The following is a 13,774-nucleotide window of genomic DNA, read 5'->3' as shown; positions in this document are numbered from 1 at the left end:
GGTGTTCCCGTGAACAGACTCCTTTTCATTGCTAATCGGGAATAATGAGATCTAACCGCTTTAGCGGCAAAAATTGTATTACTGCATTTTGTAGTAATTGCATCTCCTCTGCACTGACTGAGAGGGCAGACTGCACTTCTTCTTTCTCCTGCCTCTCACTTCAGCTTCCTGACGTCCTACAGTTGACTGGAGCAAGTTTATGGAATGTTTGTAAGCTAGTTAGCGTCGTAAGTAAAGAAAAAAAACTGCGTTTAACTTAAGGCGCTTGGATGTTGGTACTGTAGTTTTGCAGCAAAATTATTCAGAAACACTATTCTGACAGTTATATAATTAGTAGCTTAAAGGAATACTTCATTTAGACACTTGGTCCTGTTAGCGTAACTGTTAGCAAAGATGGCGGACACTGTTTACATTCTGGGAATGAGGTTCCATCCCCCTACGAGTGGGTCTAAAAAGTGCAGAATTAACGCCAGAGTTTCAAGCCTCAGACACTGTGTCACTAGTGGGCACGCAACAAAATATATTATATTAAGATAATATTTAAGATATTTCTTGACTCAGGGGAAACTCAGGTTGGGAAGCACAATTTTTGGTGGAGTATTCCTTTAAGGTACTCATGATACATTTAATGCAGCTAAAATTAAGCGTTACAAATACCAAGCGTAGTTTTGCAGCAAAATTATTCAGAAACACTATTCTGACAGTTTTAATTAGTAGTTTAACATCTCGTATTATTATTTTTTATACTACCATACTACATTTTTCTATTTTTATGAATATCAAAAGAAACAGTTATTTACAGTAAGTAAAACATATACAAGGTGCAAAGTTTGTTCTCTCACTCATGATTGTTCACATTTTTTTTCCTGTACATAACATACACGATGCAACATTTTTCCCAGAACGTGTCTTTACTTTAAGACTGAACTGCAATAATTGTCATGCCACTGTCGAGCAGCACATTCCACAGTTCATCATCGCGGTAAGGTAACAACTTTCACACACAGTTCCACGTGTAATCCAGTTAAAATGGCGGCAATATTTAATTCATATGAAAATCATTAAAAGTGCATCGGTGCCGCGTCCATTATGCATTCCTTTTCTGGCAGGATAAAACAGCCCTCAGATGTGGGAGATGCACTTTGAAGTGTTGTCTCAGAAGCAGGCCCGACTCTTACAGGAAGTCCCTGATGTTTAAAACATGCTACGCTGGGGGGACTAACAAAGGTGAGCACTTTTGGCTCACACCAGGATGAGCCACAAATGGCCAGCCAGGAATATAGATACGATACGCACAGCGGAAAGAACGGGTAAAAGACAAATATACACGTGGGCAATGGTGGAGTTGTAAGAGTACACACACACACACACCCTCACAAATACACAACAGCTATGAAGAGCAGCTGAGCATGCTCTCCTCCGTTTTGTAGGGATTGCTTTATGGGTCATACCAAGACCAGTTTTCTCTGTGTAATGCAATCATCCATTACGCTGGGGACACACTACACAACTTTCACAGTCTTTAGGATTACACATTTAACGTCAACACAACAGTTGCTTTGCTCCAAAAACTGCAATCATACCAATGCCGGCTGTCCCCAACTCGTGCCGACTGGTGCAGATTTGTCTTATTACATTCGGTGTCCTTAAATGAAGTTCTGTCTTTGAATTAAAGTTGTTCTTCACTGTATAATACGGTCCCAAACCTCAAGAAACTGCACCTTTTCTATCAGTGTAGGTTAGCTAATTGCAATTAAACATGTGTTAAAGTTAAAAACACTTTTGCAAGTGAATGTAGTGGAAAATAAGTCAGAGAATTCGGTTCCTATCTATCTTTCTAATCCTAGCAGGACTTTACAGGTAAATTAAACTATTGTATTTATGCTTTATTATTAAAAAAAGAAAAAAAAAGAAACGGAGAACACGGAGAGGACTTGCAATGACCCCATTTTCATTTTGCTGAGTCCAGGAATTTCCGGGATTTGTCGTACGCCGGCCTGACAGTGATTGGAACGTGTTACCAAGTTTATGCGAGTGCACATCTGTGTGTTTTAGCATATTTTGCACACATCCACAGATTGCGTTTTTCTGTATGTTTCCCTGGCTGCAGCCATGGCTGTGGTTTGATGGCTGAGAAGCCTTCCAAAGGGAAGTGGGTGTCACGTAGATAACCTGGGAGAATCTGCTGAGCAGGGCTGGATGTTCGGCAGGCAGGAAAGTGTGGTGATCCACAAGCAGGAACTCACATTCTGTCAAGTTCTTACAGCCCGACACACACTCATGAACACACACACACACACACATACTTCAACTTCAACCCCCCTAACTGCCATCTGTATTTCTGCTTCTGTCAGGCCTTTTCCCAGACCAAAAAACACACGCATGTACCAACACACTCACACACACACAGGAAGCGGCCTGTGCGGCTCCCAAATAAGCTGATGTGTCATGCCTTCCTTTCTGATATTTCTGCAAAAGCTCAGGAAGGAGGCTGCAGAACCTCTCTTCTCCTTCCTCTTCTTCTGCACCCCGTCTCGGTGAGACAACAGCTGTAGCCGTGACAGTTCTTGTTCTTCTGTAAAAAAAGAAGTCGCAGCTCCTGTGGTGGGAGACGCTGTCACTCTGGGGAGCCATGAGTCGCTGCTGTGTGGTCAAAGTGATCACTTTGACAGAGATCCAACTTCTACAGGTAGGGGGGAGAGCGACTCAGCTGCAGGCCGGGGATAACGGGACAAGCTTTAAAAAAATAATAATAATAATGTGTGTGTGTGTGTGTGTATCACTATGTGTGCATTTATTTGTGTTTGCGTGCACTTGCAACCCAGAATAAGTGAATAGCCACTGTGGAATGTGGATTCTGGGATCAGTTTGACAACTTTGTCTTATCTTCCCTCACATTTCACAATCTTGGGTGTGTGGTTACAACGATTTACTGGTTAGCACGCTCAGCAAAAAAAAAAAAAAAAAGTAAGCATGTCTGCGAAGGCTTTCTGTTCCACTTCCATCTCATCAGCGTCGAAATGAAAGATAATCAAGCATTGCTACTGCATTCTGTCACCGTATTTATCTGCATTTTTGGAAAACGCAGCATGTTTGGAGAAATGAATCCAAAGCTCCCACTCGGGTTTTGTACATAATTTCAGCCACTGTTTCATCATTTGCCAGATTTTTCTGAAGTGAAAGGAGAACTTGGGCAAGACAGAAACTGTGTTAAGCAAGAGCTAGAAGAGACACCTGTGAGTTTGTGTGTTCATATGAGATATGTGTGAGTGTGTGTGTGCAGTATTTTTAGGACCCACCAAGATTGAGGATTGGACGTAAGACAAATATTTTATACATATTCTAAAGAGCAGATGTTTGTTTATATGTTTAAAGTAATTATTTAGAGCTGAAATTAAAAAAAAAGAAAAAAAAAAGTGAATGAGTGCAAAAATTGAATAAACAATGCGGAGTGAGGACAGTTTCGGAAAGTGGGGACATTTTCGCTTTAAAGGGCTTTGACCTGGTTTTAGGGTTAGGGTTTAACGTTTTAAGGCTTAGGCACTTAGTTGTGATGGTTATGGTTAAGGTAAGGGGCTAGGGAATGCATTATGTCTTTGAGGGTCCTCACTTCAAATGCTGTGCAAACGTGTGTGTGTGTGTGTGTGTGCGTTCTTGTATTTGTCGCTTTTTGAGGACGAAAGATTGAATGAGGACATTTTGGCTGGTCCTCTTTAAAGGGCTTTTTCGGGGGTTAAAACATGGTTTTAGGGTTAGGGACAATGTTGTGATGGTTAAGGTTAGTTGTAAGGGGTTGGGGAATGCAATCGATCTATGAGGGTCCTCACTTCAATTGCTGTGCCAACATGTGTGTGTGCGTGTGTTCTTGTATTTGTCGCTTTGTGAGGACAAACAATTGTACGTGAGTGAGGACATTTTGGGAAGTGCTTTTTCAGGGTTAAGACCTGGTTTTAGGGTTCGGGTAAAAGTTATGGTGAGGCACTGAGATGTGATGGTTAAGGTTAGGGACAGGGGCTAAGGAATGCATGTCACTGAGGGTCCTCACTAAGAATGAGGCGCAAACGTGTGTGTGTGTGCAAAAAATATCATATATATATAGCTGTGCATATGTGTGTAAATGATAAAGCTGTGACCTCAAACACTGCCGCAATTGTTGCAACAGGTGTCTGCACTGAGAATGAGAAACACTGGCGTGTCTAAAAACACCAGCATCACAGTCACAACCATCTCAAACTTCAGCCTTCGATTGATTATATTCTTATCTCATTCCTGTCCCCATGTGTATGGCGGCCCATTGATAATTTCCAGCATGTCCGCTTCACACTTGCACAGGCCCGGCCATTGTCGGAGTTGACCTTGTCGACTGAAGCGCCATTACATCTCAAATCTAATCTGATTCCCTTAAGTGGATAACAAGCATGTCTCCGGCATTTACAGTAGTGAGAAAGCCCGACGTGAAACCACACAATCTGCCGTCACACAAAGCAGATGTGGTGTGTATCAGTTCTGGCATCCCTCCTGCTACCCGTAGTGGAAAAAAAAAAAATCCTGATTGGCTAACAACTACCATCTTGTTTGGACCCCGGAGACGACAGATAAGAACTCCCAGTCATCACTGACAAGTTGAGTATTGTGATGAGCCTGTTCTTGCTTAGGTGGACGACTGGTGAATGAGGGCAGCTGTAGTTTAGCTGACAAGGTGAATATAATGCTGACTTTTTACATAAAGCTGGTAGTCACTGCGTTGTTGCTTAAAGTCTGAAAACATAACATCGGCGAAACGATGTAACTATAAACTTGTACCTTTTTAAACACTGAAATCCTGCACTCTTATTTTACTGAATTCATTTAGGGGTTTTGCTTCGACAGTCTCGCTGTAATACAGTGCATATAAATTGTTACCTGACTTTATGAAGAGCCACAGTTAATACAGCGTCAGTAGATGCAATTCCGCTCACAAGTGATACCTGTTTTTATGGTAAGGAAATGAGCTTTAAAAGTGACATCATGATTAGGGGAGCCAACGTGGATAAGGAGGACAAGATAATTCTTCCTAAATATGACTTACTGAATCGGCTGCAACACCCACATGTTCTTATCTAAATTTATTTTACTGCTGATTAGTGGAGGCCAGTCATGGAAAAGTTTAGTCATAAAATGCTTCCGATGTGATCACAGAGCAAAGTGAATAAAACACTTACAGAAGGAAATTGGGGGTAATAGACAATAGGCAAGATTAACTTTCTAAAAATATTTGCTATAATGATACTTCACTAGTATTAGATTCACATAATGAGATATTTATATAATAGTTATTACTTTATACATGAGGGGGGGAACACTCAACAGGCCGTAAACTGATAAAAGAAAGTCTAACAATGAACTTCTTTATGAGCTAGTAAGCAAATTAGACATTTTTAGGTGACATGCTCCTCCTGCAAAATAGCCTCAAACTTACAGTAAAAAAAAAAAACTGTTTTATTGCACTTATTGTTTGGGGAAACTAATAACACAAAACTGTATACATTGAAATCACTGAATGAATAGAAAGGCATGGTTAAAAATGGCATCAGCGGAGTTATTTAAAACCCCCCAGTGTGGAACAAGGGTCGATTGTGCTGCCACAACCCCTGAAGCAGCCAGCAGAGGACACTGGGAGCTGAGCCCTGATTGGTCACTAGGACAGAAAAGGGCGGTCCCAGTGAATTAGTGATAGAGGCTAAAGGCAGATATCCTGCAGTGATCAAACCCTGGGTGATCTGACAGTCCAGTGTTTGAAGTGATTATCATGCTACGCAACACAAAGGGTTACCCCCAGCTTTGGGCCTAATTAGTTCACTTAGGGCCCCTTATAAGACACTGGTAGGGGACTGGCGAGCACAGACACTCAGAAGTCAGCCGATTAAGCAGGATTGCTGCAGCAGATCTGGATCCCTTGAGCTGACCTGCTGCGACATCAAAACAAACTATCTTGAGCACTCTCTGCCTTTCTGAGAATGCCACATTTAACCGACTGCAGTTACTACATGATGCGGGACGCGGCCAGAGCTTCAAATGTAAGAATGTGGAACAATTCTGAATGTGTCTTCTGTGTTTTCTAACCTCTAACATATTACTGCTGTGGCTCTAACTACTCATTTGGCGATCTTGACTGTTGACTGTTGTTAGAATATGAAAGTAATCCATGGAAATTTCTGCATTTTCAACTTTAGCTGCTCCATTTTTTAAGTCACACTCTCTGGTGCTCAATATTACAGTCGATTTCATGACTTCAAGTTATGTTTTGAGTGACTAATGGCAAAATGCAAGGAACCGCTGTGCTCATGCTCTCAGTCAGCGCTGATTCAGCGGTGTGAAAAAACAACAAGCGACCTCCCCACCTCCCTGTAAATTACATCTTTCCGTTCAGCCGGCTCACTGACAGCATCCGTGTGCTATGACCCCGTCGCAGGTACAGAGCCACCTCGAGAACTCCAAGTTCCACCTCCACCAGAGCCAGAGTCAGCAGGTCAAGCAGTACCTGACGCTGGCCTCATCGACCGGGCAGGTCCACGCTCTGCCTCACCCGCACGCCCCCGGCCAGCCGCTGGCCACCATGCCCATCATGAGGACCGGGAACATGCCCTCTGTCAGCGACAGTAGCAACCCCACCAGCCCCGTTACCCTGCTCACTATGGCCAGTCACGACAGTGAGGTGAGTGAACTGCCGGGAAAACAGAGAGCGCCTGAATGTGAATTATGACACTGCTGAATATATGGAAGTGAAATTGAGGAAACTCAAATCATGCCTTGTGTTAAATGAATACTTCTTTTTTGTTTACTGCTTAAGAAATGAGAAGAATCTTTTAGTCCAAGAGAGATAAATAATGGATGAAATTGTGAAATTTGAATGTTTCAACGAGTGTTTAAAAGATCAGACTTGGACAGTAATGGAATTCCTGACACAAACACAATCAGTCTGTCGAGGAGTACACTGAAATGACTGTTTATCTTTTAGTTTCCAATGGATGAAGTTATTGATGACCTAATTAGTCTTGAATCCGGCTTCAATGATGGAGGCCTGGATTGCATGGAGCCTAACATCATGATGCAAAGCAATGTAAGTATGAATCACGTTCAATGTGTTTTTGCTCTAACCATGCACTGATACTGTTTTTAAATTTTAAATTCCACAAACTGCCCAAATTTTGAGGTGCAGGCGCTTGGGAAAAGTGGGACCTGCCTTCGTTTGAGGGCAGCTTAAGTCTGAAGATGAGTCAAAGTTCACTGGGGCTTAAGGCGTTTAAAAACAAAGACTACATTTAAGACAATAGCAGGTGCTTAATCTAATGTAGCTGTCTAACATTCTTTAAGACTTCTTTAACTAGAATAGTTGCAGATAAAGTGACAAGGAACAAAACAGACACTAGATAAGGGGAGTAGGATGTAGTAAGGACAGAAGTGTGACAGAGGAGTAAAACTGTGGGCGATTTTTCTGGAGACAGGTTCTGAGCCACTGGATTGGGCAAATGCATACACTCCCCGTAGGTTTCAGACATGATACCATGCTTAAACGGATCAATTCATCCCAATTAGTCATACGCCGCGGTGCATCACTTGCGTTTCGCCGTGTCAACACATCCAGAAACACAGACCGGAGAGGAATTGAAGCGATTTCAATAAGAGGAGAATTGTTGCAATCTTTCATTTCGATAAGCACTTTTTTCTTCTTTTTTTTTTTTATCCCCTCCCCCTCCTCCTCCTCCTCCTCTTTCTTCCCATCTCGGTGAGATAATGCAAAATGAAAAGCAAACCACAGATATTCTGAAACGTCTGCAGTTCTCTGCTGTTTTTGTCTGTTTTCCCTCTCCATTTCCTCCCACCGCTTGACAAGCAGCCTTATCAGATTCTGTCGTGTAGTAGTTAGATTTGTCACACACGCCATGGATAAAATTGGCTTCGAGCGCTTCTTGAATACCCAAATGTGAGTTAGACACACAAGTGTGTGTCAGCATGCTATATGTTGACGTCCAATACTCCCCCCCCCCCATGAAAAGGCATCATTATCGCAGAACTGATGCAGTCTTTCCCAGACGAGCTGAGACCCCGTAGGCAAACAGTTTTGCCTCTGTTCAAGCAGTTGACCCAGCTAGCCTTTTTATCTGACGACATGCTATTTTCAACACAGAGCGCAGTTTTGTTTCAGGACCGCTTTCAAGTGCCGGGGTTTCGAAAAGGGCAGCAGATCAAGACATTATTGATCGAACTAAGCATAAGGAGGCCAAACCAGTTAGTATTTCTGTACAGGATACATGAACTTGACACCATATGTACATGATCTGCTCAGTTTCACTTGCATTTTTTGAAGTAGATTTTGCAGACAACCACTGGAAATAGGAGTTGTCTTTTTGTAGCAGGTTAAAAAGTGTCAGGCATACCTGCGAATTTTAGCGCAACAAAGGTTGAGCAGACAACTGGAGGGCGACATCCCGTTCATGACCAAAGCAATGGGTTTACCTTGTCCTGCTGCTGCAGACACGTGGCTACGACACCTTCCTGCTGGGCACTGCGGGGGCAAAGGCCCTGGGGGCTGACAATCATCCCTGCATGTGGAGCGATCCTCTGATCACTCCACATGCAAAGCCACACAGCAGCTACAAAACAAGCGTTTGCGTCGTCGTGGCTTTTGTTTCGTCCCGTGAAAGGCAGCCGTGTTTAAATGTCTGTGAAATGTAAATGTGCTTTACCTGTGGCTGACCCCGCTCTGCTTGTGTTCTCTCCCTCCTCCCCTCCTCTCCTCCCTCTAACAGGTATCCCTCAGTGGCAGCATGCTGGACCTGTATGGGGGTGAACCAGGTATGAACGCCCCTAATGGCGGAATGAGTCCCACACCTAACCCCACAAAGCTCACTGTAAAAAGGGAATACACAGGTATGAACTCATACCATAGCACAGCTAACCAATTAATAATTAATACATTATCACAAGCTCAGGTTGCTGTAGATTTAAAAAAAAAAATGTGGTTGATTTTTGGGTCACTGCAACACCACCAACAAAATATCTTAACATCAAAGTTTTGCATGGAGGAACAAAGTCACTTGTGTTCACTATAAATGGCAACATATTGTGTGTCTTTTCCTGCAAAAATCAAGTCAAATTACACGTGTCAGGCAAATATGAAAGGTGATTTGTGTCCCGCACTTGACAAACACTGGCCCGCTTGTCGTTCCCTCCGCTAATAGGCCGCGGAAATGTGTAGACTTTTCGTCACGGCGCAGAAAAACAGAGGGCCCCTTTAAGACGTTTCTTATTATTGTCATGCATCAAGCAAAGGCGGCTAATTGATTTAGGAAATCGAAAGGATGCCTGCAGAGCCCTCCTCTCTCAACCGGCAAATAAGTAAATTGTTGACTGGTTCTGAGTTGTGGGCGGAGAGGACAATGGGCTGTTGCACAGTCTAAATTGTCCTTGATTGAATCAACAGAGACAAATTGGGAAATTCAATCTCAGGTCCCAAATGATGTGACTGAGAAGAATGTGAATACAAATATGGATGCACTGGCATTTTTTGTCCTTCCCTGGCACGCATTAGCGTCTTAATTAAGTGGTTTAAGAGTGGTCACTATTTTAATTCCCCACAATGAGCTTCAGACATAGATAGAGGGTATAAATGGGGCTCTTTCACTCGTGTGTGTGTGTGTGTGTGTGTGTGTGTGTAAGGAGGTCAAACTTGTGTCTGGGGTGTAGGCTCTAACACACAGAGGCTCCACTTTCAGGCCGACCCCAGCACTGAACTGTCTCAAAACAACCGATTGTGTGTGTGTGTGTGTGTGTGACTGGATTTTTCTTTTTTTTTCTTGTATTGTGTGACCGTTGTCTTTCAGTTTCTAAATTAGTGTGCGTTGCTAATCACTTCGTTCCCCTGTGATTTTTTTTTTTTTTGACAGAGCACGACACAAGGGTGATGGCCAAAGAGAGACAGAAGAAAGACAACCACAACTTGAGTGAGTGTCATCCTGCCGCCTTTCAACTCCCTCATAGTTTATGATGTGACGATGAGTTACGGCTCGCCTCGAGGGAGATAGAGATGTGGTTTTTATCTTTTTTGGTTAATGACATGTTTTCGTCGAACGGCCGCAATAACATGTGCACTTGTTCTCTCGCGTTGTATTTACAAGAAAGTGAAGTTATTGTGCTACTCTCCGGTCTGGTTTCAGTCAGTTACAACACGGCGGGACATTTTCATCCCTTTTTGACGTGTGTTAAACACACCCATAACGTTTACAATATTCTTATCATTTCTTGTTCTGTTTGTTTAGTTGAAAGGAGGAGGAGATACAACATAAACTACAGGATAAAGGAGTTGGGGACACTGATACCGAAGTCGAACGACCCGTAAGTTGAAACACTCATTTTATATCATGTGTATTCAATTCCGAGCACAAAGATCCTGGATTCCAAATGAGCACGCAAGCACATTTCAGTCATTTTTTTTTTACAAGGGTGCACTACAGCCTTTTGCTGGGTCACGGCAGGTTAGTTAGATGGAGAATGGGGGTGAGCCGAAATCCATCAGCCATCTTTCGCACTTAAACTTTGCCTCAAATTTAAATGGAGGTGAGCGTTGTCACTTTGCCATTAACGCGGGATAAAGGAGATTATTAGCCGCCGATCGGGCCGATGTCTCACTTGTGTGCAAAAGGACCATTTTACCACAATCCCACTGTCCTTTAAAAGAAAAAAAAAAAAAAAGGCAATAAGATCTGCAAAAGGAATGACTTGCACTCTTGCACCTTCACTCCAATGCTCAATTTCCCCCCCTCCTTGTCTTCCTACTTAGCTCATTTTTACCACACCTATTTTTACTCAAGGATTAATTTTACCGAGCAAAGAGGCACGAGAATGGACTTTCCACGCAGCTACTTAACTGTTCTATTAAAACCCCCCATTCAGTGTCGCCATGTAATGTCCAAAGATGAATAATTGCTCAGTGTAAATCACCATTTCTTATTCACATCATAAAAAGAAGTAGAAACTACTATGTTGAAACTTTTTTTCAGGATATTCCGCCGACATCAGGGGGTTTCTGTGTAAAAGGTTATCTTTAACAAATTTTTTTTAATTTTTTTTTTTCACAGAGACATGCGCTGGAACAAAGGCACCATCCTGAAGGCCTCAGTGGAGTACATTAAGTGGCTGCAGAAGGAGCAGCAGCACGCGAGGGAGCTGGACAGCCGGCAGAAGAAGCTGGAGCAAGCCAACAGGAGGCTGCTGCTGAGGATTCAGGTAAGAACAAGCCGTATTCATTAGCTGTAAAGAGGGAACGCCAACGTGCGATGCCTTCACATCCTCGTCACAAAAACACTGCACTTCATCGACATCCTTCTCAACACAAACATGAGGCCAATTATCTCTCTACGGTCTTCACGCGTACATTCTCAGAGGCCCAGTGAATCATCCAATTATACTAGTGTTTCCACATTATCGAGCTCTCCTTTTTTTATTAAACCAAAGTTTGGTAAGGACCCCAGGCTCACCCCACTTTTCACTTCTGCTAATTTCCACCTCCAGAGCGAGCCCCACCCCCAACTCACACTGTTGTTTACATCAGGTCCTTACACCTAGCTCGCTCTCTGGGCTAATTACCCTATGAATAAAGCCAATGGTCTAATCCCTTTTTCAGTGGAGATAAAACTAGGTGTGAGGAATAGATGAGGATCAGTAATGGGACGTATTACGTCAGCGCATATAGTTACACAATTTGTGCACGCAAACACACACACACTGTGGTTTATCCGACTTTACCACAGCGACGGGAGAGACGCAAAAATATGTAATCATCCTTGAAGATGACGGAGGTATCCAGGAAACCTTCACAGCTGCTGATGATATAGTGACAGCTAATAAAGGTCAAACTGGGCGCCGAGATGACACCGATGGGTGATTAGCGCCGGTCGCATAAGCTGTGATGAGAAAGTGTGTGTGTGGGAGAGGAGTGTGTCAACTCCCGATTGTCCCAACAAAAACCCCCAGTGTGAGGTGATGTGGAAAAAGGTGCGGTTTATCCCAGTGTTTCACCATGTGATTTTTGGTATTTAGATCATTTAAAGATTAGCCCGTCAAACACTTTTTTTTTTGTGTGTCGTCATTCATACTTCACCCTGTTTGCGGCCCTTCTGCGATGTTGCCGATGCCTTGATCGGTCTTGAGATAAAATGAGTCGCATCGTGTGCGTGGTGCGAGAAGGTCACAGCGAAACAAGAGATCTTTTTGTGAAGCACCACTTCACTGAGAGTCACAGAGAGTGGAGCTGATGGGCACCATCCAAACTGTGTGAACTCATTTGTCAATAGTTTAAACATAGTGGACACATTTAAAAGTTCCACACTATAGTGTTAAGGTATTGTGATCTAATGATTTATCTTCCTTTGTCTTCCAGGAGCTTGAGATCCAGGCGCGAGCACATGGTCTCCCAAACATGACTTCATCCCTGGGGACGGTTGAATTATCCTCCCACCTCCTCAAACAACAACAGTCATCTCCCCAGGTCCAGCAGCCTCCCCTGTACCAGGAGGACCCCAACAGTGACTACCTCCAGAGGATCCCTACTGCCGCCGGGCCACAGGATCACATCACCGGCACCGACGGCTGCACGTCATTCTCCGACCCACTGTCCCACTTCACAGACTTCTTCAGCGCCACGCTCAAGGAGGAGCAATGGCTGGACGAGATCCTGATGGACGACCCGCTCTCACCGTTCGGCGCCGACCCGCTCCTGTCGGCCGGTTCCCCCGGAGCCGCGTCCAAGGACAGCAGCCGCCGGAGCAGCTTCAGCTCCAGTGGGGGGGGCGACCTATAATGGGGGGCCCACTCTCTTTAAAAAGACTGCCTTGTGGCACTGGACATACAATACTGACCACTTCACGTTCAAGTCAGGTCAAGTGCCACCTGGATATAACCTGTGTAGTTCTTGGACTAAAAGCTGCCCAACTCGCGGCGCCATCTGCTCTTTTTCAACTCGACGACGGAACATGAACATGTTCCTCTGTCTCCCACATAGAGCAGAAACACTCATTAAAAAAAAAGGGAGACATTCATCAGCCTTATACATCCATTATATATATATATATATGTGTACATAATGTAAATAGACCACGTTTTCATCCTGTTTAACCATGTACTCAAAAACATTCACTGAAAACCAGCCAAAAGTGTCCGTTTTTAACGAACGTATGACTATAACTTTAGAGAAAAGCAGGACTGAGATGATGTCATGTGCCTTATTTAAAGTCTCGGTTTTGTACTTACCACAGTGCCTAATGTGTCCTTTGTCTCGTCCACGTCTTTTGTTTCTGTTCAATGTTTATAGTTAGTTAGTTTGTGTATTCATTAATACATAATGTACATATTCATATTTACACAAACATCTAACAAATTATCTTTTGTATTCTTGCAAAGGGGGGGTGGGAAAAATACAATAAACCCCTTTTTTTATTTACTTGATTTTGGCTTCACTTACTCAAGTTCTTGTTTCGCAACTTTACACAAAACAAATAAGAAATAAAACTTAAATACTGTAACTAATGGCCCTTTTCCACTGTGGTCCCAGCTCGCCTCGACTCGTCACGGCACGGAACAGTAGGTTGGTTGTCCACTACAAATAGTACTCAATGTGGGCGGAGTCATCACTGCACGGCTGCATTAAACTGCCGTGACTTCGTTTTACACACACACACACACACACACACACACACACAAACGTGTGACTAGTGACTTATAAAGCAGTTGTTTTCAG

At 43.4% G+C, this 13,774-nt stretch overlaps 1 protein-coding gene across 3 annotated transcripts; it reads left to right on the top strand.

Moving 5' to 3' along the window:
- The first annotated feature begins 2,529 nt into the window (after positions 1-2,529).
- Positions 2,530-13,482, top strand: tfec (transcription factor EC). 3 transcript variants are annotated; one of them, XM_058623485.1, is made up of 8 exons: positions 2,530-2,689; positions 6,452-6,694; positions 6,998-7,099; positions 8,790-8,910; positions 9,927-9,983; positions 10,299-10,374; positions 11,118-11,265; positions 12,419-13,482. In XM_058623485.1, exons 1-8 carry the CDS (start codon positions 2,633-2,635, stop codon positions 12,836-12,838), a joined length of 1,224 nt encoding a protein of 407 aa, XP_058479468.1. In that variant the 5' UTR covers positions 2,530-2,632; the 3' UTR covers positions 12,839-13,482. The 3 variants fall into 3 exon arrangements, with proteins under 3 accessions (XP_058479468.1, XP_058479467.1, XP_058479469.1); XM_058623484.1 differs by lacking the exon at positions 2,530-2,689 and adding an exon at positions 5,738-6,056; XM_058623486.1 differs by lacking the exon at positions 2,530-2,689 and adding an exon at positions 5,739-6,056 and having other exon boundaries at positions 8,790-8,835.
- Positions 13,483-13,774: the final 292 nt, after the last annotated feature.

The sequence above is a fragment of the Solea solea genome, chromosome 3 (assembly GCF_958295425.1).
Source record: "Solea solea chromosome 3, fSolSol10.1, whole genome shotgun sequence".
NCBI classification, from domain to species: domain Eukaryota; kingdom Metazoa; phylum Chordata; class Actinopteri; order Pleuronectiformes; family Soleidae; genus Solea; species Solea solea.
Note: the sequence above shows the minus strand (reverse complement) of the source record. Positions and strands in the feature narration are given on the sequence as shown.